This window comes from Fukomys damarensis, unplaced genomic scaffold, assembly GCF_012274545.1.
Source record: "Fukomys damarensis isolate Sample0158 unplaced genomic scaffold, DMR_v1.0_HiC HiC_scaffold_17, whole genome shotgun sequence".
NCBI lineage: Eukaryota > Metazoa > Chordata > Mammalia > Rodentia > Bathyergidae > Fukomys > Fukomys damarensis.
Genome location: NW_022900929.1, coordinates 28437264 through 28464261, shown reverse-complemented (window position 1 = coordinate 28464261; position 26998 = coordinate 28437264). Strand labels below are relative to the sequence as shown.

Genomic DNA, 26998 nt, shown 5'->3' with positions numbered 1-26998 from the left:
GAGTGAGCAGGGCTTGCAGGGCTCCTGGCATGCGGCCTAGAGCCGTCCTATCCATAGCTCGGACACCTGCACTGCACGCAGCCCTGCCGCTGTCCCTGGCATCAGACTTAGCTCTCCTCAGGGGTCTGCACGGTGGCTGGCACTCACCTCCACTTGGCTCAAGCACAGCTGAAGTCCAGGCCAACAGGTTTAAAAGGAAACATGCTTTAAAAGGCATTTTTTTCCTTTTTTAGGACTGGTGGTACTAGGGTCAAACCCAGGACTTTCTACACCCCCCACTCTTTTACTTTTTAAAAAATTTTTATTTTGGTAGGCTCTCTTTAAATTGCTAAGTTCCCAGGCTGGGCTTGAACTTTCGATCCTCCTGCTTCAGCCTCCCAGAGTGCTGGGACTTCAGTTAGGCACCACCACACCCAGTTTAAAAGAGCATTTTTCATAGTCACACATAAGCTCCAAATCATAAGGAAAAGATGGAGGCTGTGCCACATCAAAATTAACATTCTTAGAAGTAAAAATTAAGCCAAACAAAAAAGAAGAAAATGCCTGCAAAATATGTCAAGATAGGGGTGGAAATAGTAATACACTGACTCTTACAATGAAATAAAGAATATCTAGCTGGGCATGAAGGTGCACGCCTGTAATTCTGGCACTCTGGGAGGCTGAGGCAGGAGGATGGCAAGTTTGGGTTTAGTATGAAGAATTTAGTGAGACCCTGTCTCAAAATAAAATATAAAAAGTTCTGGGAATCTAGCTCTTGGGAAGGGCCCAAGTTCATCTTTAGCACCACAAAAGAAAAAAAAACAATAGTGTCCCTTTATCCAAGGGAGATAAATTCCAAGACCCTCAGTAGTGCCTGACACCAGGGATAACAATGAACCCTCTATCCTGTGTCTTTCCCTATCTGAACATCACTCTGATGAAGTTTGATTTACCAATCAGTCACAGCAAGCGATCACCAGTGGTTAGGTATAAATAAGACAGAACAACAGCCTCATTAAGTAAAATAACGATTACCTGTACACAAGCACCAGGGTCTGGCGACACCAGCTAAGTGACTACCAGGCAGACGCGTGGTGTGGACGACCCAGAAACAGCTGCTGAGTCCCGGGGTGCGGAGCAGAAAGGCATGAGACCTCACCCACCACTCAAACAGCACTGCACGAAGTTGTTAGGAAATGTTTATTTCCAGAAATTTCCATTTAATAGTTTTGGACCAGGCTGAACTTTGAGTACCAAACGTGGGAAAGTCAAACCGCAGAGAAGGTGGGGTCAGTCATGGACGCTCCTGGCTGGCTGGCTTTCATGCACTCCCCAAGTCATTCACTCGATTATGTCAGTGCTCTCTTTGAGGAGTGTAATCTCTGCAGTGTTTGTTTTACCTAAGAAGGAAGCCGGTGTGGTGGGTGGTGTGCAGATTGTGCAGCCAGCAAACCTGGGCCTGGGTCTGACTGAGCCCCTAGGCTCCAGTCCTGGGCTGTCAGCCCCCAGGGTCCACCTGTTGTTGCCCCTGCTGTAGGAGGACACTGGGACGGATGGGTAGGACCCGGTGCAGGGACAGCCGGTGGATGTGGCCTGTTCACATTAGCAAGTGTCCCGCAGCCCAGAGGAACCACACAACGGAGAAGAAAGGGCTCCCAGCAGGGACGGGCACCTGTAATCCACACACAGAGCAGTGAGCTGGCAGTGAGAGCTGCTCCGCGAGTGTGAGTTTCAGTCACGTTGCCTCCAAATATCTTCCTTGGGAGGTGGAAACGAAGCTTCGCTCTTAGTGCAAAGTTTGAAATCAGCAGCGCTGTGATATCCTCGCTGATAGCAGAAGCTGCCCTGGTTTCTGAAGCCAAAGATGCACTGGAAGTTGAGACGGGCTGGTTCTCCTCTGCTGTTGGTTGGCGCGTGCGGGTACTGTAATGTAAGGTCCTTCTCCCCGATCACCGTCACCCAAGCTCGCCCTGGCTGAAAAGGTGGCCTGGGCCTGAGCAGGCCTTGGAGCAATCTGTGATGGTCTGGGCAGCCTTCGTGGGGCCGAGAACCCTCTGCGGAAGGACAGCGGGACAACCGCGGGTGAGGAATAGCCGTTCCTGACAAGTCCACCTGGGTTCTGCTGCTCTGTGACCCAGGACAGGCTCCTCGCTGGTTTCCTGTCTGGCTGCTGGGTCTGGTGTGAGCAGAGTCCTGAGAGCCAGTTTGGCTTCAAACCTTGGTGTCCAACCCAGCCCTGCTCCCTCCCACCCTGATGCCAAACCGGGCCTCTTAGTTCCCTGCTGTGAGTGTTAATCTTGGATCTTAACTTGATTGGATGGAGAGAGCCCAGGAAATCAGTCAAGCGCCCTCCTGGGCGTGCCCATGGGGGCCAGAGATGATTGGCATGTGCATCAGCCAATGGCGAAGGTCGATCTGTTCTGAATAGGGCGGCACAGTCCAATGGGCTGGAGGCCTGAAGGAGGAAAGCTCAGTTCTACTGGAGTGGGTTTTGTTGTTGTTGTTGCTGCCGCTGCCATTGCCCATGGGTTTCGGACTCCAGCTTCTACATCAGCAACTCTCCAGGGAGCTCCTAGGTTTCTGGCCCTGGACTGGGGCTGCATCCTTGGTCCTCTGTGTTCTGTGGATTTTCCAGCTCCCCAGCCTGCAGCTGCCTTGTGCTCCTTCCAGCCTCTGATCGAGTGAGCCAATCTGCTACCCACCTTATAACTGCGTATGATTCCCATTGGCTCTGCCCCTCCAGCAAACCCCTAGCTGCAGCCCCCACCCGTCCCTGCTGTACTCCGAGCTGAGGTCCATCTCTCTTCTCTCCTTGCTGCACCAGTCTTGAGTAAAATCTGTCCTGACATTTTAGCAAGTGTCAGGTGAATATTTTTTTCAAAAACATTTTAAACATAACGAAAAAGTGTGAAACGTCTCATGCTCAGCAGGCAACGGCGAGCATGGAGGGACGCTGGGGATGTATAATATCGAGGTCATCCTGCTGCAAATGGGTGAACGTTGGGTTGTGACGGCTGTAGGTTCTCAGTGTCCTGACCAAAGAATTGAGCAGGACATACAGAAGTAGAAATGAAAGCATGGACTTCTGAGTAAAGATCAAAGATCTGTGCACATGCCCAGGTAGGAGCATCCAGAAACGGGAATTAAGGATCCAAGAAGCTGTTGGCAGATCTGTGCGGTCCATGCAGGGCAGGAGTAGTGACTTGCTTCAGCCAGGCACAGGTCCCCTCCTACTGCAGCTGGCGGGCGTTTCAGGCCTCAGTGGACCTCTGGGGAGCTGTCGTGGCACCCAGAGCCCACAGGGGGAGGGTGGTCAGAAGCACAACGATCTTGAGGTTATGATGAGCTAGAACTGGGGTCACAGTGGGGCGCATAGCCATTCTCTAGCCCTTACATCCTAGCAGGCGCGTAGGTGGGCACTCTTGGTGGGTTCTGGAGACCCCATCTCCCACCCCCAAGCCCACAGCATGAGCACCCACTTGCATTTCCCTGCCTGGCTCTGGCCGTCAGCACCACACCATCCTCCCAGGAATTCCTTCTTCTCTCCCTCTGCCTCAGCACAGCAGTGAAAGGGCAGCGGTGGAGCTCACAGACCCTGGCCAGGCATGGTCGGTGCTGGGTCTCGCTGTGAGTGCTCTATGCACTTGCAGTGTGTGGCACCGATGCAGGAAGTGGCACTGACAGACTCTGTTGCATAGTGGTGATGTCCAAACCCGGAGTCATGTCACTGCACTCAGACATGGAAGGAGAGTGGTCTGACCTAGGTCAGAGTGGTCTCCAGAGTCTGTGTCCTCGGCCTACGTGGCCCTCACTGTTTGTTTTCTAGGAGCCCCTGCGCCTCTGGTTTCTTTTCCTCTGCAGTTTCCACTGAGCCTAAACCCATCACCATGAACGCTAGTGAGTTCCGCAGGAGGGGGAAGGAGATGGTGGACTACATGGCCGACTACCTAGAAGGCATCGAGAGCCGGCCAGTCTACCCCGAGGTGGAGCCCGGCTACCTGCAGACACTGATCCCCAGCAGCGCCCCTGAGGAGCCAGAGGCCTATGAGGACATCGTCAGAGACATTGAGAGGATAATCATGCCGGGGGTGAGAGTGGCTCCTGGCCGGGTCAAGGCAGCGGAGCTGAGGCCCCAGTGAACTCAGCCTGTGTCGAACGAAGTCCAGCCTGGCCTCCATGGCCTGTGCAGGGCAGAAGGAAGGAAGGGCACAGGGCTCAGAGAGGGGCCGGGCTGGGGAGCAGGCAGTGGGACCCAAATGCAGAAACCTAAGAAACCAGGCATTTTGCTTTTAAATCTAGACTTAGTTTTTCAGAGCTATTTTGGGAAAAGCATGCTTTGGACACAGCTAGCACCTGGTAAAGACAGAACAGTGCCATTCTTAGAGATGTGGTTTGCTCCGGCCCTTGCCTTGTGGCCAGTGAGAAGGGTCACTGCACTGAGGAGGGAGCAGTTCCTTTGTGGCTGCAAACACACTCAAGTATGAAAAAGGTGTCTCTGTGCATGGGGACAGCAAGCTGGGTGCAGACACTGCCCCCTATGGGAGGAAGAGGCTGGCCTGGTAGGCACTGGCAGGGAGTGCACCCCAGGCAGCCAGGAGCACGGGGCCTGGGCCACCTGGGTGACGGCGCCTCCCGCAGGTGACGCACTGGCACAGCCCCTACTTCTTCGCCTACTTCCCCACGGCCAGCTCGTACCCGGCCATGCTGGCAGACATGCTGTGTGGCGCCATCGGCTGCATCGGCTTCTCCTGGGTGAGTGACCATGGCCCTGGGGTGGAGACGGCATGGTGGACCACCTGGGGCAGCAGGGCCACCTTGCAGGGAGGAGAGGAGGACTGGGCCGGCCGAGAAGGGTCTTGGAGTGAGCGGGAGAGACTTCAAGCTGTGGAGACAGAGGCGAGCAGGCCTGCAGCAGAAAGCAAGGGCCCCACTGCCACCATTTGTCATGGGCCGTGGCTGCCATGCCACCTCTTGGGTCCTTGGGTCTCCGGGCCCAATCCCCCAGAAGGTCCTCGCATGGGGATTCGGCCTTTGACAAACTGCAGCTGCCACCCAATGCCTTCCCCCAGGAGGGGGATTATGGAAAGATTTTGAAATTTTTCAATTTAAAAAAAATGTTTTTTAATGTTTAATGTTTTAGAAATTTAATTTAACAATATAGTGTTTTGTTAGTAGAATGACTGCATCTACGGAGGGGAGTCGGGGCCTGCACACAGGCATCTTGGTCCTTTCTGCCCCAGCCCTTTCCCTCTCCTCCATCTTTCCCGTTGTCCATCTTTCATTCTGCTCTGGAACACTGGGTTTTCTTAGACTGGGGGAGTACATTGCAGCAGGCCCGGCTCCTCGGGGTCTCCTTCCCCACCTGGCTTATGTCCCCCCTCCAGGCGGCCAGCCCGGCGTGCACGGAGCTGGAGACAGTGATGATGGACTGGCTGGGGAAGATGCTGCAGCTGCCGGATGCCTTCCTAGCGGGGAACGCGGGTGAAGGGGGAGGCGTGATCCAGGTGAGTGCATCCCCGTCTTTCTTCTGGATAATCAGCCCCGTGAGCTGGGGGCTGGCTGTCCCAGAGTGGGCAGAGCTGGGCTTGGACCTGTCCCTGGCTGGGGCCCTGGTCCTGGGAGCAGAACCGTGGCAGTGTGGAGCAATACGGCCACCATCCGAACAGGGTCCCCCAGGGCCACCGCAGGGCCCACACCGCAGACTCATCACATTCCCTGTGCTTTCCAGCCTTGTTTATGGGAGGGGATTCCAAGGCACAGAACGTTGCATAGCTTTCCCTGCGTCTCCACGCTGGCAGCTCGCAGCATCTGTGAATCAGCCCTTCCATCTCCCTGTGCCGGGCGGCCCTACTCAGAGCAGGGGACAGTGGCAGCCAGGTTCCACAGCTCTGAGAGCCAGTCGCCTCCCTGCAGCCGCAGCTGTAGACTCCAGCTCTTCCTTGCTTACATCTGCTGAGGACACAGAGGACAGTGACGGCTTTTCTGTCCCATGGGGATCTGCAAGTCCTGGGGTGACTTGGGCTTGGGGTGTTTTATACAAAATGTCTCAGCGTGGAAGGCGAGCTGCATGGACCCTGCCCCGCCTCCTTCCTCCCTTCAGTACAGGTCCCTCACGGGAGCACTGTGCCCTTTCCGGAAGGGGTTCTTCTCACATGACAGTTGTCTTGTGGAGATGACAATCGGTATGGCAGCTGTGGTGTTGCCGGCTCTCCCACGAGCACCCAGAGGCACAGGCTGTGACAGCTTCTCTTGAGCCCTGGGCTATGGTGGCCAAGCCACACCATGCAGACTTTCTCCCAATTTCCGGCCCTGGGACTCAGCAACACCAGGGTCCCTAAACGCCTGTCTTCTCTTCTTTTCCTGTGGTTGCTGTGACACATAGTAATGCTTACTTTTTCAGTACTGGAGATTGAATCCAAGGCCTTTGCTCTGAGCACCATCTCTATTCCTTTTATTCTGAGATAGGGTATTGATAAATTGCTAAGCTGCCCAGGCTGGCCTTCCATTTGCTGTCCTCCTGCCTCAGCCTCCCAGGGTGTTGGGCTTACAGACGTGCACCCCCACATCCAGCTTTATTTTAGTGGCTTTCAGGTGGTTCTACTATCTTATGGTTCTGTAGATCAGGAGCCTCGCCTGGGTGCGATTGGGCTCCAGTCAGGCTTGGCACTTGCAGGCCCATGGAGGAATCCATTTCTCACCCTCGCTGCCTTCTAAGGACTTCTGGCAACCTCTGGCCCTTGTCCCACTTCCATCTTCAAGGCTAGCTCTGCCTTTATCTCTGGCCCTCCTTCCAAGGCCTCTTTTCTCTGAGCACAGACGGAAAGCAGGTCTCTCATGTAGGAACCCACATGCTTAATCGGGCCAATCGCCCCACATTCAGGTTCTCTGCAAAATCTCGTTCCCCAGAGCTCAGCATCACGGGCTTGGGGGACGCAGCTGGGTCCTCGTCGCACTGATGCAGCAGGCCACAGTCAGAGGCCTCACTATGGGCCAATCCTCTGGCTCATGTCCCTCCCAGGGAGAAGAATTCTAATTCAGCCAGGCAGAGACCCCCAGCCATGTCGGATGCGGCTGAGATGTTCTTGTAAAACAGACTGAGGTGGTGAAGTGTAGGAGGTTTGCTATACGGGGCTTCATTGTGTTTTATTCTGAACACTTTCCAGTGTTTCACTCTTCTTTGAGAATATTATGACCGCGTGGCCTTCCAGGAGGCATCACAACCTGTGGGTAAGGAATGTGAAAGGCACTCTGGCTGTTGTGAATCCCCCTCCCCCACGTTGCTAATCCCATTTCAGAGGATGACCTTTCTGGTGAGGTGGCGCCATCTGCCAGGGTTAGCAGCTCCCTCCCGGGTTCTGCCACTGTGTGCTTAGGGATGGGCACAGCCCACCAAAGCACAACCACCTCACACATGGCCAGAGGAGAGTGTTTCTGCCTCTACAGGAAACACAATGGGATCCGGTTCTTCTCAGCACCCCACGGTGGGTCTTCCATTCCCATACTTCCCAAAGGATTTTACAAGTGCCTTGTACCCAAGGGGGCAGCTGCAGCTACCAGAGGTCTATGGACTCAGCTGAGTCCCGGAAGCATTTATGAGGACTGACTGTACTATTGACAGTCTTTTCCACAGATGAGGAAATGAGGCTCGGAAAGGTAACACACACTGATCAAGGTCAAAAGTGAATGAGAAACAAAACTAGCTGGGTGTGTGGCACAGACCTGTAATTCTAACCCTCTGGGAGGATGAGGCAGGAGGATTGAGAGTTTGAGTCCAACCTGGGATTCTTGGTGACTTAGCCAGACTCTGTCTAAAAATAAAGAATAAAAACTGGGCCGAGATGTAGCTGGTTCAATCCCCAGCGCTGCGAATAACAACTGGTATGGAGGAGATTGGTGCTGAGCCAGCCTGACCCTGGCCACGTGCTTCAGCCTGCACTGGGCAGGCAACCATGGGCGAAATTACCTTTTGGCTCCCACAGGGCCCCCACCCAGGCAGGCTGGGATGATGTCTGTGAGCGGCAGACAGTCCGAGCCCGTCACTACATCGATCCCTCCCGGGGACAGTGTCTGAGCCGCGTGGCTTGCTCTCCTGCTGCAGCCGCGCACTCGAGGCCTGCGGGGCGGGGTCAGGCTCGTAATTGGGTTTGAAAGCTTGAGTGGAAGAAAAGATGCCAATTTCTTGTGCGTGTGGCTGACACTTGGAACAATCAGATGACAAGAGTGCTGCTGCCAGCCTCCCCTCTGGCCTCCCAACGCCTTTCCATGGCAACCTTTGTCCTGAAGCAACAGCGGCAGCTTGGCCGCTTCTCTTCAGCAGGTGCTCTCCTCCCACGTTGGCTGCCTCGGCCGGGCACTGTCTGGATGTTGGGTGCCAACTTGTGTCTTTGGCTTGTTGTTGTTGTGGAAGCCACTTGGAGCCGACTGACCAAGAGCCTTTTGTCAGGGACATAGACAGCGACAGCGGGCCAAGGATCATGAGTGGGCGAGTGACTCGAAGTCTCTGGCTGGACCATGGTGTAGACAGAGCAGGATGGAGTCCCAGGTTTCAGAGCAGTGAGGTGTCACCCAGGGGCATAGCCGAGGGCTGAGGGCAGCAGCATGGAGCCTCCCTGCATCTGATGGGTGTTTTGGTGGCTAACAAACTGTGGGAGGCATGTGAGAAGTAAAAGGCACAGGGAGACACTGGGGTGCCAGTAAGAAGTGTAAAATACAGCGCCTGCATTCAGGGCAGGGGCTTGGATTTCATTCCACCCTGCCATCCAAGTTTCCTTCTAAACCTATCTGAGATAGCTGCTCATGAAAACACAACCTGAAGGAAATGCAAGCCCATGTTAGAGGCTGAATCCAGAGGAGCATTGGGTCTATTCAAATTGCCACATCAGAGCTACGGTAATGCGAGCAAACGTGTTTATAGCGGATCTTACCCATTTCCCCAAGGAGTAGGACGTAGTTGAAAATAATAGGGAATGCAGTAAATTCGTAAAAATTGGAATAGGAAATCAGGATTAGTGAAAGGAGGAGAAAATGGTGGTGCATGCCCGTGGTCCTAGCACACACCAAGGCTGGGGCAGGAAGATTCCAAGTTGGAGCCCAGCCTGGACCATTTGGTAACTGAGTCTCTATCTTAATTTAAAGATAAAAATTGAACACTTCTGGGGATGTAGCACAATGTGAAGGTCCTGGGTTCAATCCCAGTACTACCAAAAAAATGTTAATAGAAGTTAGCACTTCTACTTAGCATGGTGCATTTCTCTGAAGCACTCTATACCGTATCAGCATTTTTCTTGTTTGTTTATTTGGTACCAGAGATCGAACTCGGGTCCTTGCGCTTGCGAAGCAGGTGGCAGAACCACTGAGCTAAATTCCTGGCCTCTGAACCTTCCTGATATTCAGAACACAGCTCCCTTCTTCTGTTTGTCAGATATCTTAACAAGAGATTGATTATTTTATAAATTGAAAGAGGCAGCACCTCGAGTAAGCACTGAATTCCTGATTCTCTCATGCTCAGCTTCAGAGGATGCACTGGGAGGAAAACTCCAAGCTGCTGGGCTGGAGTGAGTGGTGGCGTTCTCTTCAGTCCTTGGCGTTGTTCCCAGGACAAAGAGCAGGGCTGTGCTGCTCCACAGCGCAGATCCAGTCTGAGTCCAAGGCCAGGTGCAGCGGGTGGTTCGGGCCGGGGCCTTTCTGAGGCTTGCCCATTGCCACCTTCCCACTACACCCTCCCGTGTCTGGGACTTCCTCTCCCAGCTGTATACCGCCCTGCGCAGATTCTGGCCACCTTGAATGTGAAGGCTGTTCATAGATGCAGCTACATTCATCAGGGACTGAAACTCTCCAGAGTAAAGTCTGCCCCCAGATAGATTATTTCTGGGGGGAAAAAAGCAATCTTTGCAATTTCAGGTTCATCTTTTAAGAAAACCATGGATACAAAACAACATGTCCACCAACAGTTTAGACAGCCCTTCATGCCCTGTGGGTTTCTTTCTGAGACAAGATCTCCTCATGCAGTCCAGGCTGGCCTTGAACTCACAGCCATCCTCCTGCCTCAGCCTCCTGGGTGCTGGGATTAGCGTGTCTTGGCTCTCATTTGGACCTCTCTCTTGGACTTAGGGGAGTGCCAGTGAAGCCACGCTGGTGGCCTTGCTGGCTGCTCGGACCAAAGTGACCCGACGGCTGCAGGCCAGCTTCCCGGAGCTGACACAGGCTGCCATCATGGAGAAGCTGGTGGCCTACTCATCTGACCAGGTGAGGAGAGTTTGGCCTGAGCCCCAAGCTTTGGAGATCTGAGTCCCAGTGAGCTCAGCATCCTTTCTGAGCCAAGAACAGCTCCCTGGGAAAGGCTAGGAGAGAAGCAGTAGCCACCGTTTCCTGCAGCATGGGCTTCCCGGCCCCACCCCAGCAGTGGTACAGGCAAAGTGGATGCTGTGCTAAGGCTGCACCTCCAACCCCAGCTGCTGAGCCTCGCTCGGGGCTCTCGGGCCAACCGCACGCATCCCCAGGGCCCCTGCTTCTTTGCTGCCAGACAGGGATCACAGCACTGGCTGTTCAGCTGCTTGGCTACACGTGGGCCTGGCCTGAGAGGAAGGACTGGAAGGGCTTTGAAGGTTCAGGAAGCTGAAGACAGAGGGCTCGAGTCAGCTTCCACTGGAAAACCTGTTGGAAAGTAGTAACCAGCAAGAGCACACCCAGAGGTGTGTGAGAAAGCCAGAGGGAAGGGGCCCGGGCAGCGTGAGGGGCAAACCACACGAAAACGTGGCCGAGACAGCACCAAGGGTGAGCAGAGTGGCACTCAGGAGCATGGGCTCCACAGGGTGTTGCCGGCTCAGCTCTGCCCACAGGCTCAAGCCACGTTTGCGTTTGGGCTATGCCGATTCTCGTCCTGGAATCCATGCAGCAGCCCATGTCCAGGCTCAGTTGGGAGGGCTGTACCTCTGCGTGTCCCCACGCCTTGAATTAGGCTCCACCACCCACGGAGAAGATCGCTCTTCTTCCTGTTTGTGCCCCTCTTGTTTCCCAGGAGCTGAGAAAAGCAACCAAAACAAGGGCACAACAGCCTCACGCCTCCACTGGGGCAGAAGCTGGGGTGCTGGAAGTTGCCTTTCTGGGCTGTCTGCAGGCCTGGTGAGGGACTACAGGGGGGCTGCACTTGGGCCCCACTGGGCTTCCCAGGAGCAGGGTGTGACAGGGGTATGACACGGGGTCTGTGCCCACGTCCTCCGAGAGGACTCTGGTCACCAGGCTCCCTGGGTCTGGCCAGGGCTGTGGGTCCAAAGAGGAGGAGAGGACGGGTGCTTCCGGGAGGCCTAGCTCAGCGTGGCTCACTGGAACGCTCTGCGGTGTGACTCCTGCCCTCTGTGGGTGGCGCTGGCCCTGTGGGTATGTACAGGGCCTGTCCCATGCTGGGCACCCTCCCCAGCACCCATGGCGCTTGCGTGGGCTGCATGGGCTGCACTGGGGCTGTGAAGCCTGACAGAGCCCTTGGCCTCCAAAGTAGCCTACAAAAGTCACCCTGCAAGCAGTCAGGGGTCAGGGGAGAGGCCAGGATGCAGGGCCAAGGTGGGGGCTTCTGGGAGTGAACTGGGCTGGTGGTCTGGACGAGGGTGACTCCCCATCCTGCCGCAGTGCAGTCCTGATCCAAATCCACAGGGCCGTGAGGGTTCAACCAACCACAGATCAAAACTATGTAAAGAAGAAGAAAAGAAAGCAAGGCCTGATGGCGCAAGCCAGCAATCCCAGGACTCTGGAGGCTGAGGAAGGATGATCCCAAGTTTGAGCCCAGCCTGGGCAATTGAGCAACTTGGAGAGAAGCTGCCTCAAATTAAAAAATGAAGGAAGGGCTGGGGATGTGGCTCAGGGCAAAGGTCCTGGGTTCAGTCCCCGTACTACAATAGAAAAAGTACAGAAAACCTGTGTCTACTAAGCATGTGTCGACATGCACCTCCTGTCTCCCCTGCTTCCCAGGCACACTGCTCTGTGGAAAGGGCTGGACTCATCGGGGGAGTGAAATTAAAAGCCATCCCTTCCGACGGCAACTTCGCCATGTCCACTTCTGCCCTGCAGGAGGCCCTGGAGCGAGACAAGGCCAACGGCCTGATTCCCTTCTTCGTAAGTCACCAGCCTGGCCTGGGGTGGGCCTTGGGGTGCCTCTGTGTGAGTGTGTGAGTGTGTGTGTGTGTGTGTGTGTGTGTGTGTGTGTGTGTGTGTGCACGCGTGCATGTAAGAGCTGCTTTGCAGGCAGCTGTGCTGGTCCCAGCTAGGCGTCACTTGTGCTGTCCCTCACCCCATGCTGTGTCCCAGCCATTTTTACTTCAAGACTGGGCCTCACCAAGTTGCAGAATTACCCAGTCTGAGATCAAGATTGTGACACTCTTGCCTCAGCCTCCCAGAGTGCTGGGATGGCAGGCGGGCAACAGGCTGAAGTTGGGAATTCTATTAAGCCGCAGAGTCTTGTTTTCTGTGTTGTCAAAAGGGACACCAGGTGGCCGTCATGTGACAGCCCTCTATGATGTGGTCAGAAGGCCACGTCGGCGTCTGGGAGAGACTGGACTCAGAAGAAGTTCAGAAAACACAGCTAATGAGCCGGGGATTTAGCTCAGTGGTTCCTGCCTTGCAAGCGCAAGGACTGAGTTCAATCCCCAGTACCAAACAAACAAACAAACAAAAACAACAACAACAAAAAACCCCACAGCTGTTGCTTGTTATTTTGGGGGGTTTTGTCCCAGGAACCCCCAGATACCAAATCTGGGGACACTCAGATACTATGGGATCCCAAGTCCTAAAAACATGAGGCAAGCATAGGATTGGTGTATAAATCACACAGTGCTCCGTGTGTACTTTACATTCTAAATTCCTCCTAAGCCCTGGTAACAGAGGAATGCTGTGGAAATGGTTGTTCTAATTAATGCATTATTGAAGGAACAACAACAAGAAAGTCTCTGCATATTCAGTACAGAGGCACATTTTTGAAATATTTGTGATCCATGGTTCATTAAAACTGTGGATGAGAACCCCGTAGACATGGCAGAGTGACGGTTCCTCAAATAAGGGTTTGGAGGGACAATCATTCAGAGTAGAAGGAAAGAGTACCCTTAACATTTCCATGTATAGCCGGGGATTTAGCTCAGTGGTTCTGCCCCCTGCCTTTCTATGCAAGGGCCTGAGTTTGATCTCCGGAACAACAACAAAATTTCCATGTACAATTTCAGTATTATTTGAAAGAATTCTATTTATGGTTTTTGAACCTTGAGCGTCAGTACAAAGAGTCACTAAAATATCCAGGAAAAATTTAATTTAATGAAATGCTTTCCTTTTGAAGAATGAAAGCAATGGAGGAAATATCACATACAGTGATGAGAACATTTTATTTTATAAAAATTACAAAGCCAGGCTTGGTGACACACACCTGTACTCTCAGTACTGGGGAGGCTGAGGCAGGAGGATTGCCTGGGTTACATAGCGAGTTCAAAGCCAGCCTAAATCATATAGTGACATCCTGTCTCAAAAATTTTTTCTTGGATTAATCAAGGGTTTAATGTCATTCAGTTTTCTCATTTCCCTCTGCCATTATTTTCTTTTGTCTACAAATTTCTCTTTAGAATTCCTGTTGGTGTGAATTTGAAGCCATGAGTTGTCTTTGTTTTTCTTTTTCTGAACACATCTTCATTTTGGCTTTACTTTTGGAAAACAGTTTTGCGAGGAATAGAATTCTAAGGTGGTAGCAGCATCTGTATCTGTTGACTTCCTTCTCCCATGGGTTCTACTGAGACATCAGATGTCAGTCTTTGCACTTATTCCACAGAACTTTTATTTTGAACCAATAACACTGTCTATTACCATTATCAAGTGCAATGTACAATACAAAGCTGTATGGCCATACTTTACACTGTTTTTCCCCATTAAGTTTATTGGTATATTTAAAGCCAAAATACACTTAAACATTTATCATTGGGATCTTGTACCTTTATGTGATATGTCTTGGTTATTTTTCCCCATTCCTCTGCCCTCCCTTCACCCCCTTCACCCTTCCCTATTTACAAAGACTTTGTTTCCATTTTTTTTCCTTTTTTCACATTTTTCTTTTCCCTTATTTCCTTTCCCCACCCCTTCCCACTTCCCCTTTAGCCATTTTCTTCCTATTTCACACTATCAATTATACTATTTGAACCTTATTTACACTTTTAGTTTTTCACACCAGAGAAACTATTCGGTATTTACTCAACTGTGTCCTATTTATTTCATTTAAGAGTATGGCCTCAATGTACATCCATTTAGCTATAAATGTCTCTAGTTTCTCGTTTTTTATGGCTGAGTAGTACTCAGAAAAAAAACACATCTTCTTTATCCAGTCTCCAACTGATGGACACTTGGGCTGCTTCCAAGCTTTAGCTATTACAAACTGTGCCACTATAAACATGGGTGAGCATATCACTGTGGTATGATTCTTTTAATCCTTTTGGAAAGAGACCCAGCAGAGGGATGGCTGGGTCAGATGGGACCTTTAATCCTGGTTCCACAGAATGCCTTGAATCCAATTTGTCTCGTCAGTTTGGGGGAATACTTACCTGTTGATTTCTCAAAGTTTACTTCTGTTCATTTCTTCCCTTCTCATACTCTGGAATGCTGATTACACAGATTTCAGAGATTTCTGCTAAGCACCAAATATCTCTTATGCTTGTTTATATTTTTTCCATCACTTTTTAAATATCCAACTTTAATCTATTTACAACTTGCTGGTTCTTTCTTTAGCATTGCCCAGTTGATAAATGTCATTTTAAATATTGAAAAATTTTAACTTTTTATTTTGAAGTAATTAGATATTCATGGAAAATTACAAAGTTAGCACACAGAGATCCACATCCTTTATTATTTCCCCAGTCATTGCAGTTTGGAGAACTACAGTTCCATGTCAAAGCCAGGAAAGTTGCATTGGTACATTGTCTGTGTGGTTCCTCGTCATTTACCATAGGTGCAGATTCATGCAGCCACCTTCTTGATCAGATTATGGAAATATTTCATCCTCAGAAGGATTTGCCTTATAAGACCTCTTTAGAGTCACTTTCTCCTCTCTTATTTCCTGCTATCTCTATCTTGGCAATCAATGATCTGTGTTCTATCTTTATACTTCTGCCATTCTGAGAATGTTGTATACATGGAATCATACAGTATGTGGCCTATTCTTTTTCACTAAATCTAATGCTCTTGAGGTCTATCTTATGGTTGCACCTTGTTCCTTTTCATGCCTGTGCCACACAGATTAGGTACCATGTTATCTATTCACTTATTGAGAGGTGTTATAATTAACATCTTAAACTGTACCAGCTTGTTTGTTTGTTCTTGTGATTCTGAAGATTAAACATAAGCCCTTCAAACTAAGCTACATTCCAGATCTTTTTTTTTTATGTGGAGATAGGGTCTCCCTAAGTGGCTGAGTTGCCCAAATTTGTGATCCTCCTGCCTCAGCCTCCCCGAGTGCTAGGACTACAGGTGTGTGCACCACACCTGGCTGTGTAGTAATAGCTCATCGTGGCCGTAATTTGCATTTCCCTAACCACGAATGATGCTGAAGATCTTTTCATGTTCTCATTCCCCACTTATCTGTCCTTTTTAGTGAAATGTGAATTATGTCTTTTGCCCATTCTCTAATGAGAAGATGGATGTGTTTGTTTTTTAACTAACAGGCTTATGTAGTTTAGCTTCACAGCAAGTGCAGTGCTTATTGAAAGGGTTTACAGACATTTCCCCAATGTGTGGCTTGTTATTTCGGTCTCTGAGCAGTGTCTTTTGCAGGGCAGGGGTTTTTAATTTCAATGATTCAGAGCCTATCAGTTATGTCTTTCATTGGTCACGCTGCCATTCCTCCTCACCAGCATCTTGCACTACTGTGACACATTTGTCACAAACGGTGCGCTGGAACTAAGCATTATTATCACCTAAAGTCTGTAGTCCGCATCACGGGTTGCCCTTGGTGTTGTATTTGCTATCAATTTTGACAGCTGTATAAGGACACACATCCACCCTTGTGGTAACCCAGGGAGTCTCACTGCTACAAAAGCCTCACCTTGCATCCCGCATTCCTCCCTTCCCCCAATCAAAACTTTAGCAACATCATGCTTTGAATGTGTCTCTATGGCTTTTCCTTTTCCAGGATGCTTGGTAGCTGGATCTGAAAAGCATTTTCAGATCAAATTTTTCATTAAATGTGATAGGCATTTCCTCTGTGCCTTCCAATGCTGGGTGTTTTATTTCTTTTTATTCTATGGTACCTGTGTCAGTCAGGTTTCCAGCACTATGACAAATACCTGAGATTATCAATTTATAAAGTGAAAAGTTTTGCTTTGGTTCATGGTTCCCAATGTTCCATCCATAAGTGGGGGCAACCCATCTGGGCAGGACACAATTGCTTATTTTGTGGCTGGGATGTAAAAGAAAGAGGAAATATCCTAAAGTCACAATTATAATATGGATTCAAACCAGCTTAACTGAAATAGCATAAAAGCTCTGGGTTTGTATACACCCAGGGCCCACTCCTTTCAGTTGCTAATGTCTTTCTTTGTGCCTTGGGTGTCCAGAAACACTAACTAAGTATTTTAAAATCCATTCTTCTCTCCAGTCATGTGGAATCATGAAGAGAAGCTGTAATGTGAGCTTTACATGCTCACAGGGTAATTACATGCTTTTCAGCACATGGATATATGCAGACTGTCTTCAACTTACAATGGTTTAACTTACAAATTTACAAATTTCTGATAATATGAAAGTGATACATGTTCAGTAAAAACCGTACTTCAGATTTTGAATTTTGAAAAACACCTAGCAGTATCTTAGTGTGAAACATTTTGGTACTTATCTTAGACTCTTTCTTCTAGCGATTGGTACAGGTATGAAGTTACATTTATTTATCATTTGTTTCCTTAACTTACATCTATCAGTAATTCTTTCTAAATAGTATCTAGCGCTGGAATTACTTTCCATCACAGTGGTGCCCACTGCTGGTGCCCTTCCAGAAAGGCTGTAGCACTTTATAACAAGTGATCTTTGAAATAATGGTGAACAGTGATTTCTATGGAAAGAAACCTAGTGGTGGTGACTGATGAATTATTTATTAGAAATTTCCCTCTTGCCTGTTTGTGTGTTTTTCCACTAGGACCCAGTTCTTTGATTACATTAAAATCATGTTTAAGGTCACAGAGCGCTGTCTCGTAGTTAACCTGCCCCACCATGGCTGTGTCCCAGGACGGACTGATGGAGTGGTCATCATCCTGTCTGCTCCAGGTCTGCCCAGGCTATCGCTTCCACAGCTTTTAGTGTTTCCTTTTCAAAACTAATTCAAGTGCGTGGATTAGAGCTGTGAAGCAGAACCAGGGAGGAGAAGCGACAGCATGCTGGGCAGATAGGTGCAGTGCGGGGCTTCTCCCCGGGGAGGAGTGAGGTCAGATTTGAGCAACTGGCTTGGAAACCCACTGGCCTTAGTCTGTGCACCCCCAGCTGCAGATGGGAAAGCCCGTGTGAGAGCCGCTTCTGTCCTGACTCTTCCCTTGGCCCACTCCCTCAGCAGTGTGGCGTGGTGAGAGTGTTTGCACTGTGTCCTCCTCAAGTTAGGCCTCACTGGCCACAGAGGCAGATTTAGTCCACACCAGGGCCGGAGCATCTGTGCACCCAGGTGTCACCCTGCGGGCCCTGGAGGACACAGTTATTCTAAGGCCACTCTGGCCCAAGTGACTCGGCAGGGCTGTGACACAGGTCTGTACCACGCTTCCCCGAGTTAGTGCCACATTCTCCCAAGTGTGTAAATTCCTCTGTGACAAACAGAAGGGCTCCTTCCTTGTGTCAGGCTGGTGGTGCGGCAGAGAGTGGTGGAGCTACTAGGCTCTCACACAGGGGAGGTGAGCAGGAGAACAGCAGGGACAGCATGAACAGGGTCTTCAGGCCTCCTGAGGGGATTTTTTTTTTTTTAAGGCACTGGGGATTGACAGGTCCTTCACGGTGAGCTACAGCCCCAGCTCATTTTTAAATTCTGAAACAAGGTGTTGCTAAGTCACCAGTTGCCCAGGCTGGGCTTGAACTTGTGATCCTCCTGCCTCAGCTTCCCAAGTGCTGGATCACAGGTGTGTACTGCCATGCCCCACTGTGCATTGTTGGTCTAAGGACCAGCATTCTAGGAAATATTGGAGGACACAGTTGGCTTCCTCCCGAGAGCAGCCAGACAGGTGCTGAGGCAGAGAGAAGGGGCCCAGCCATGTGTTCTGGACTCACAGGGTCGCCAGCCAGCTCTTACTGGCTGAACACTGTATGGCACTGTGGGTGCTTGACCGGGCACACATGCCAAGCCTGGTCCTTTTCCTCTTGCAGGGCTCCTGGTGGTGAAGACAGAGGTGCTCCTCTGCACCATTTACAGAGAGCCTCCCCCTGAGCAGAGCACAGGAAATTAGCTGGGTGGAAGGGGCGGGGCCTGTTGCTAGGAGACCTCAGGGCACCAGGGCTTCAGGATGCCCAGGCAGGGAGGCCCAGAGCAGCCACAGACCAGAGAGACAGGGACAGCAACAGAGGAGGAGGCCACAAGCCTCTGCCCCTGCAGGAAGGCCCCAGGCGATCAGGACTCAGGCCCAGCCATCCCCACCCTCTCCCTCCCTGCACAGATGTGATTAGGGCTCCGCGTGGCTGAAATCAGGTTAGCATCAGGTCATGGGCTGTGCTGAGACTGGAACCAGAGCCCAGGGAGAGCAGGTGCCAGCGCTAATGCACATCAGAGAATTAGGGCTGCTCAGTGGCACCTGGGGACAAGTCCAGTGGGACCTGTCCTGGACCTTGCTGCTCCTCCCGCCTGGCTCCACCACCACCTCAGGGCTTCTCTGGAGCTTGAGCTACATCCTTCATCCTGGGTTTAAGAAAAATTGTTTTAAAATGTTTGAGACAGAATCTTCCTACACTATCCAGACTGAATTGAAACTTGCAATCTTCCTGCCTCAGCCTCCCAGAGAGCTGGATTGCAGCAGGTGTGTGCCCCCGTACCCAGCTGGGTTCTTTAGCTGGCAGTGTAGGGACTGGGCCAAGCGCTACTGTCCTGTGAGATGTGGCCAGCTAACAAGGATGGGGGAAGAATGCTGCACCACTGTTCCTGCTGATGTGTGTGGGTGGGACAGTCACCTGCCTGTGCTGCCCCAGGGACTGTGAAGTCATGGACGGGTTACTGAGGCTGCTATGATAGTTAAATGTGAAAAAGCAGTGGCTCTTAGTGTCAGCACTGAAAAAATGCTACTCAAACAGCCATGATAGTGGATGCCCTGCATCCCAACATTCTGGGAGGCTGAGGCAGGTGTATCACACTTTTGATGCCAACATGGTCAACTTAAGCAATTAGCAAGACCCTATCTCAGAATAAAAAAGGGTTGGGGTGTAATTCAGTTTTAAAACCCTGAGTTCAATTTCTAGTACTGGAGGAAGAAGAAAGAGGAAGAGGAGGAAGAGGAAGAGGAAGAGGAAAGATAGATGAGAGAAAGACAGTTGTGGCTTTTCGTTTTGTGTTGTTTTTGTGGTACTGGGGAAAGAAAGAAAGAAAGAGAGAGAGAGAAGGAAACAGAAGGAAGAAAAGAAAAACGTGTCATTCTCAGTAAAGCTACTCTCTGGGACAAGGCAGAATTTTATTGTTTCTACAGAAATGTTCATGATCATTGCAAATAAATCAGTCTTCCCAGGTGTAAGAGGATGACAGAGATTTACACTGGCCAGAATCTGCTCTTGGCAAATCGGCAGTCATGGAGCTGGTGACCGCCCTATGTACTCAGTCACAGAGAGATAGCGACTGGATGGGGAGGTGGACACATGTGTGACTTTGATAGCTGGAGTCTTTGCCTTTATTTAGCTCTATTAACCTCTAACTGAGGAAAACGGGAGGGTGCTGAAGGCCTTGCTGCCTCTCAGATGACTCATTTCTCAAAGACGGCAAGCGGCACAGGTGCCTGGAGCGACTCTCTGGGGTTTGAACTCTGTAACTTTGACTGTTCCCTTAATGCCACTGACAAGCACAGTAAGAGCCTCCTGCCTATCTACTGCAAGGAGTGTCCACGCCTTGGCATGCTTGCCCGGATAGTGAGTTAGGCAGGGTCCCCCTGCAGCCTGGGCCGCCCCACCTGTCCTCACACCGGGCCAGGAGCCACACAGCACCACCTGCAGCTGCAGGGGAGGCTCCGGCCTGGCCCCCTCTCACCATTTCCCCATAGCCCCGTGGTAGCCATGTCCCTCCTCGTGGGCACGGTGCCCAGTGTGGCGTCCAGGGTCATCACTCCCGGCAATGTTGGCTCAGCTGGGCTGAGGACAGCTGCCGGGGTGTGGGCCACCTCCTGTGGCAGAACATGGGGTTCCTGGCCGTGTTTCTGAGAACCAGCACCAGGACACTGCACCAGTTTAGCCAGGGCCAAGGGCTGGTGGCATATGCCTGTGATGCCAGCAGCCTGGGAGGCTGAGGCAGGAGGATCAAGAGTTGGAATCCTCCCACACAACTTAGCCATTTAGTGAAGTCCTGTCACGCAGTAGAAGTTAAAGGGGGGCTGAGATGTAGCTCAGTGTGAAGGTCCTGAGTTTCATCCCCAGGACTGCAAAACAAAGGCCACCCACAGGTAGAGGGCTTGCACTTGACGCTCCTGAAAGTGGACTCTGCTCTCGGGCCAAGCGCTCCCTCGTCCAGGTGATACTGAGCAGAAGCAGAGGCCTCCTGCTGGGGCTTGCGAGTGAACGTCCAGCCTCCAGGTCCTTCCTCAGGGTCTGCCAAGTGGCTCAGATGCTGGTAAGGATTCACAAATTGCATTAAATGCCCCAGCATTGTCCTAGCCGAGGAGAAATTACCTTATCCAGGGAGAACATGACCCTGGCAAGTCCCTTAGATGCTTCGCTTCTGTAAACAATTTTTCCCCCAGTACTGGTGATTGAATCCAGAGCCTTCACCCTGAGCTACATCCCCAGCCCTTTTTACTTTTGAAATTTTAGACAGAATCTCATTAAATTACTAAGTTGCCCAGGCTGGGCTTGAACTTGGGATCCTCCTGCCGCAGCCTCTTGTTGTGACTCTTAACTGACCCCACATGCTCAAAGAGTCTTTGATATCAAATAATGGTTCAAAGTGGCCTTAGAGAGTCCTTCCGTCCTGCCTCCTGAGGTGCCGTGCTGGGAAATCTTTCCCAAGTCCCCCGTTTCTAATGCTCAGCTCAGCTTCCTGTCTGCAAACTGGTCTCTGTTAACCCAGAGCTCCATCTCCATGGTGACGGTCCCTGAGTGCAGTTGGAGGCCCCGGGTGATGACCGTGGCCATAACAGCCCCATGACAGATGAGAGTGGTGTCTGCTTTCTCCCCGCAGGTGGTGGCCACGCTGGGGACGACGAACTGCTGCTCCTTCGACAATCTCCTAGACGTGGGTCCCCTCTGTGAGTGTCGCTTCCGTCCCTTTCCCACGCGTGGAGTTAGGAAGCCCACCCTGGGTATCCTCACCCCTGGGTGTCCTCACCCCTGACTTCCTGCCACGGCCACGTCCCCCTCTTCCTGCACTGGCGGCCTGCAGCCTTGTGGCTGGAGCTCCACAGCCCAGGCGGCCCCTTGGCTGCAGCTGGATGGACAGCATTGCAGTTGCGCTGTCCACTGGTCCCTGGAACAGTGCGTCCTGGCCCTGCCAGGCTGACAGCACACAGGCTGCTTGGCCCCGGGGAAGGGGCCAACACTTGGCGCCCCAGAGCCGTGCACAGCCCTTCCAGTGTTTTATTTTATTGCTACCAGAGCTCGGTGTGAACTTGGGGCCTTTCTGCCTCTGTGCCTGCATGCTGGGATCGCACAAGTGCAGTGCCAGGCCTGCTGGCCTAGCCACTTTTTCACTTTTCTGGGGGCAGCTGGAGCCACGCACTACATACCTGCAGTGGGGACAGACCATGCGTGGGGCTGCACATGCCACGTCCCGGGTGAGCAGGAGCCATTGCCAGCTGGGCTCGTGGGCGCTTCCTGGGGCCTGCCATTACCAGGTTCCAGCCTGCGAACTGCGGGGTTTAGCACTCTGGCTGGCTGAGGCTCCCAGGTGCCTTCCTGGCTCTCCTCGGCCTCCTCTGTCTCAGGCGGGTGCCCAGGTCCCCTGTGGATACTGTATTTTTCCTTCCCTATGTGGCTCTGGGGCTCGGCAGGGACCAGCTCTTTCCAGAGCCGCCGCCGGTCCGCACAGAGCCCCGGCCTCTGCCCCATATCCCTGCTATGCGGCCCTGCCGACCCTGTGGCCATGTCACTGTGCCCAGGTGTGCACACCTGTGGGAAGGCGCTGGTGCAGGCCGGCCTGTCCCCTGCGTATGTCCACTAGCTCTGAGGGTAGCAGGCAGCTGCCAGGACCCATGAGGCTGCCAGCCGGAGGGACAGGGAGTGGTGGAGTAGAGGCCTTTGTGGAGCCTCCTCCTCTGGACCCCCGCCAGCCCCACATCCCTGCCTCAGACTCGCTGGGGACTGAACGTTCCGTCCCGGCCAGCAGGGCTGATGCAATCCCTGGCTGCTGTCAGATTTAGAGTGCCCAGGACTTCTGTGCCTGCCTAGCGAGCACCGTGCCCGGGTAACCTCCGCAGACCCAGGGCTGAGGCGAAGGGACCCAGGCTGCTTGGTCTCCACCTGAGGTGACTGCAACACCAGAGCCCTTTTCATTCATGGCCAACGGCTGTACTGGGGACAGCGTAGCCAACACAGCAGCAAAGTCAGCCCCCATCCTTCATCCGAGGGAGGCCTTGCTATGACTATTCCCAAGGCCCAGGCGCCACGTACTGAGAGCCTGCGCAGACTTCATCTTGCAGTGCATCAGAAGAATCTGTTATCAGGGCATCACAGTGGCCCTGTGATCCAGCACTCTGGGAGGCTGAGGCAGGAGAATTGCCAAGTTCAAGTGATGAGGGTCTTGCTAAATCTTTAAGTTGTCCAGGCTGGGCTCCAGCTTGTGATCTTCCTGCCTCAGCCCCCTAGAGTGCTGGGACTAACGCCAATGTGTTTGGTAAGATCACTGTCCCATTCTGAGGGGTCCCTCGTGACCACTGATCACTTGCTAAAACCTCTGCCTCCTGACACCTTCCACCTAGGGCCAAGGGTTATTAATGCACAGGTCCTGAAAGAGCACAGATGTCCAGACCATTGTGTGCTGGGAGGCCAATGCCCCGTCTTCTGAAGGACGTGAAGTCTCTGTTGACCCCATAGCATATGCAAATAAAGTGACAGTACCACTGTGAGCCCAGAACTCGCAGTAAAGCCCACCTGTCCCAGCTTTGTCTCAGTCCCTCCTTGTCACCAGGACAAAACGCCCTGCACCTAGGACTTAAGGCAGAGAGCTTTGTTCCCACTCTGAGCTTCTCAGAGAATCCCTGGTCAGCTGGCTCCCAGCAAGCAGGCAGTGCAGGAAAAGCTGCTCAGGCCACGGCACACAGGAAGCAGAGAGAGGAAGAGGAAGCAGGCACAGGGACGGGAAGACCCTCCTGGGCCTCACTCCTGGGCTGCCTCTCCCATGCAGGCACCGCTGCACTGGGCCCTGGGCCAGGGCCCCCAGTTCCCCCGAAACCCACCTCCAAATGCCTTGCCCGCCTGGGTGTCTGGCATCAGCAGCACCAGCTGGGACTGACCCCGGAGAGCATACTGGTGTGGTACCATCTATGTCCCTGCTAAACACTCGGATTTGACCTGCCTGTGGGTTTTATCCCTGAAGATGGAATGGAGTCCATGCTGGAAGTGCTTTGTGGGCAGGGCTGGGGTGGCCCTGTCCTCTCTGCACTGTGTGGGGACGTGCGAGAACCTGGCCCTGACCTACAGGATCCCGTCTGTGGTGTCTCCCGCACTCTGCTGCCCACCACCCTTTGGGGGCTCTCCTACCGCGCCCATGCTGGGGGATGCCAGGCTGTAAGCTTCGCATCCATTTCTCTATGGGACAGAGTGCAGCAGCAGCTGTGAAGACGAGGTCCTGGCGCATCACTCTGAGGTGCAGGGCCACCTTTCTGTCCTCTCCTGTGGAGAGAAGCAGGCCATGGGGCAGAGGGAGCAGGGGACCCAGAGTATGAGACAGAGGGCTCTGGTGTCCAAGATGCTGTCTCTGCTGCTGCTGCTAGAAGCAAGGCAGGAGGAGGGCGGTGCGGACATGGGGCTGGCTGGCTTCATGGGGAAGCTGGGGGCTGCTGCACACCATGCCCAGAGGGCATCTCATCTGGGGGGAGCTTGGGCCTGGGTGTCTGAGGAGACCCGGGGAATATCTCACTGGGAGAGGGTGGGAGCCAGGGGCCAGGGCTGGATGTGAAGAGGGCAGCAGCCTGGGTCGGCCCTCGCTGCCCACCAGGCTGCACACTCAGCTCTCCCGCTGCTGCTGTGTGTCTGGGGACAGAGCTCATAGACACCACCATGGCTCAGGAGGGCCCAGTGCCCGGTGCCGCAGGCCCGTGGCTGTGTGGGATGTGTGAGGCCCCGTGCTGAGCTCACCCGGTGCTTCTGGCTGCAGGCAACAAGGAGGATGTGTGGCTGCATATCGACGCTGCGTACGCCGGCAGCGCCTTCATCTGCCCAGAGTTCCGGCACCTCCTGGACGGAGTGGAGGTGGGTGCCTTGGCCTCGGCCCCCACCCTCACCCTGTTGCTGTGCTGGGGCAGAGCCCAGGACTCCTGTGTGCTGGGCAAGCGCACTGCCCCTGTACTACAGCTCAGCCCAGCCCAGCATCATTCCTCCCGCTCTCTCTCTGCCTCTCTCTCTGTACTGGGGCTCAAACCCAGGACCTTTGCGCTGAACTCCATCCCAGCCCTTCTTATTCTGTATTTTGAGACAGGGTCTCGCTAAGTTGCCCAGGCTGGGCTCAGACTTGCAATCCTCCTGCCTCAGCCTCTTAGAGCGCTGGAATTGCAGGTGTGCACCCCATAGCTTCCAGATCATTTTAAAGGCACTAAGTTATCGGTGACTTCTTCCTTTGTGAGAATCTGCCACTTCGTTTCTACTGGATCCCCGTGATCATTGCCAGTGATGCTTCCTCAGAAGCCTGAGAGTTTCCTCAGTCCCAGCCTGTCCCCTAGCAGTGCTCCTGAGCTGGCATCTGTCTCCTGCTCCAGGCTGCATAACTCCAGGTGGTCCCATTCAGCTCCCACCCACCCCCAAGCCCAGGGTGGCGGGGATTTAACCAGTGCGGGAGGAGCAGCCCCTGAATGTGAAGGCCAGGCTAAACCCTGCTGCCTTGAACAGCGACAGTCAGGTCCTGAGCTTCTCCACAGAGGCAGAAGGTGAGGTTGCCAGCCTTGCAGGGAGCCAGCCCCTGGGCTCAGCAGGGGGAAGCTCAAAGCCTCCCCCAGACACTCAGATAAAAGCTGTGCCAAGGCCCTCACTTGGCAGCGTGTTCAGGGATGAGACCGGAAATCAGGAGTTGTGGCATGGCCAAGGAAGGGCCACTTTCGCGATCTCAGCCCATGCAGGATGCAGTGAAGGACGCGGCCGTGGTCCTCATCTCGCCGTGCCACCTCGGGCAGGTCAGGGGTTCTCTCTGCGCTCACGGACAGATCCGTGCCATGGGAGCAGATGAGCTAATCCTATGGAGAGGCTGAGAGCAGCCCCACACGCAGGAAGTCCTGAGCATGCATCGGATGCTCTTGTTAGCTTTCACCAAGGTGTGCAGCTGCATTCTCCGAAGCCCACTTTGCTCACAAGTCTCCTTGCCAATCCATCTTCTAACTGCTGTTTTGAATTCTCATAACACTGTAACTGCATCCAGCGAGTGGCAGAGGTGCAGAATACAAATGGTCCCATCTCCAAAAGGGACAACCCTCCGATCATTCATGAGTCAAGTGGCCCTGGGGTTTATATCCCCTCGGCTCAGCCGTCCATTCGGTGATGCTCATTGTGCTTTGTGCATGGAGAGTTTAGCTGGATCTCAGGGGCTGGGGACCCCAAAACCTGAGTGAGTATGGGAAGGAGCTGCCCTGAGAAGTTCTGAGGAGGTGCGGCTCCTGCTCCTGGCTCGCTCGGTTCTCAGGGTGTTTGTGCTACAAAATGAAGAATAGGTCTCTACAGGTTGAGCATTCTTAATCCAAAATTCCAAGATCCAAAGTGCTCCAGTGTCTGAAACTTTGCGCTCCCTGACATGATTTCACCAAAGGAAGTTTTTTTATTTCCCCCCTTTTTATTAGTGTAAATTTGCAATGCATAGTAAACACCCTCATCCAATCCACTTCAGCCCTCTTGCCTCAGCCTCCCAGAGCTCTGGGATTATAGGGGTGTGTCGCCACACCTGGGTCATACAGAAAAGAATTTTAAAATATTGTTTAAAATTACCTTCTAGCTATAAATGCCTTTTCTGGTCGAGATGGCACGTGTTGATGGAACTGACCACTTCCGGACAGGGCTGAGTGCAGAGGATGACAGGTTCCTCTGGGACTTTAGGGCAGGCCTGGGCTGGGCTCCTTGTGACCCAGGCATTGGCTTCCTCATCCTGTGTGCCTCCCAAGTCTAGGTGTCGCCTTTCACACCCAGACCACCAGGCCCTGGCTGCAGCTGATGCCATCAGGGCCAGACAGCCCTTCCTGACCAGCAAGGAGCAATCCAACCTCCTCCTCTCCTCCCTCCAGCCCCCCAGGGCTCCCTCCACCCCTTTTGTGGAAGGCTCAGCTGCTCCGCAGCACAGATAAGCTGGTTGCAATATCCTGTCTCAGCCTCACCCTGAGATAAGAGCCTTTCTCTGTCTGCTGGAGGGGAGATCACTGTTGGGTAATGAAAGAAGTTTAAACAGAGCAGCCTCAGAGGAGGGAGCTCATAAAACCCCAAGCAAACAAAGCTCCTCTTTTAACCTTTTGCTTCCTTTTATCAACAAAGGAAACCTGGCTGTAATATCCTGTCTCTTTTTCAAATTTAGATTTTTTGAATTTGGGGAAGAAGGAATCGGCTCCTGCGGGTGGTGTGGGTCCTTGGGCCCAGGGCCTCCGCCTGGCCCCTGACTGGGTGCTCACCCTTCAGACCAGCCAGACACAGGGGCCACACAGTGTGCCAACTGTCCCTGGGGTTGATG

At 52.6% G+C, this 26998-nt stretch overlaps 1 protein-coding gene across 4 annotated transcripts in view; it reads left to right on the top strand.

Moving 5' to 3' along the window:
* Positions 1-26998, top strand: part of Ddc (dopa decarboxylase) — a 63763-nt gene that overhangs the window by 18369 nt on the left and 18396 nt on the right. For 2 of the 4 annotated variants that reach the window (XM_010624879.3, XM_010624877.3), the window contains 7 exons: positions 3841-4067; positions 4618-4731; positions 5364-5483; positions 10090-10224; positions 11941-12084; positions 21326-21392; positions 24458-24552. In XM_010624879.3, coding sequence (XP_010623181.1) covers positions 3867-4067; positions 4618-4731; positions 5364-5483; positions 10090-10224; positions 11941-12084; positions 21326-21392; positions 24458-24552 — 876 coding nt within the window. In that variant the 5' untranslated portion in view covers positions 3841-3866. Of the gene's footprint in view, positions 1-3805; positions 4068-4617; positions 4732-5363; positions 5484-10089; positions 10225-11940; positions 12085-21325; positions 21393-24457; positions 24553-26998 lie in introns of all 4 variants that reach the window. The other 2 variants (XM_010624875.3, XM_010624878.3) reach the window with 1 other exon arrangement.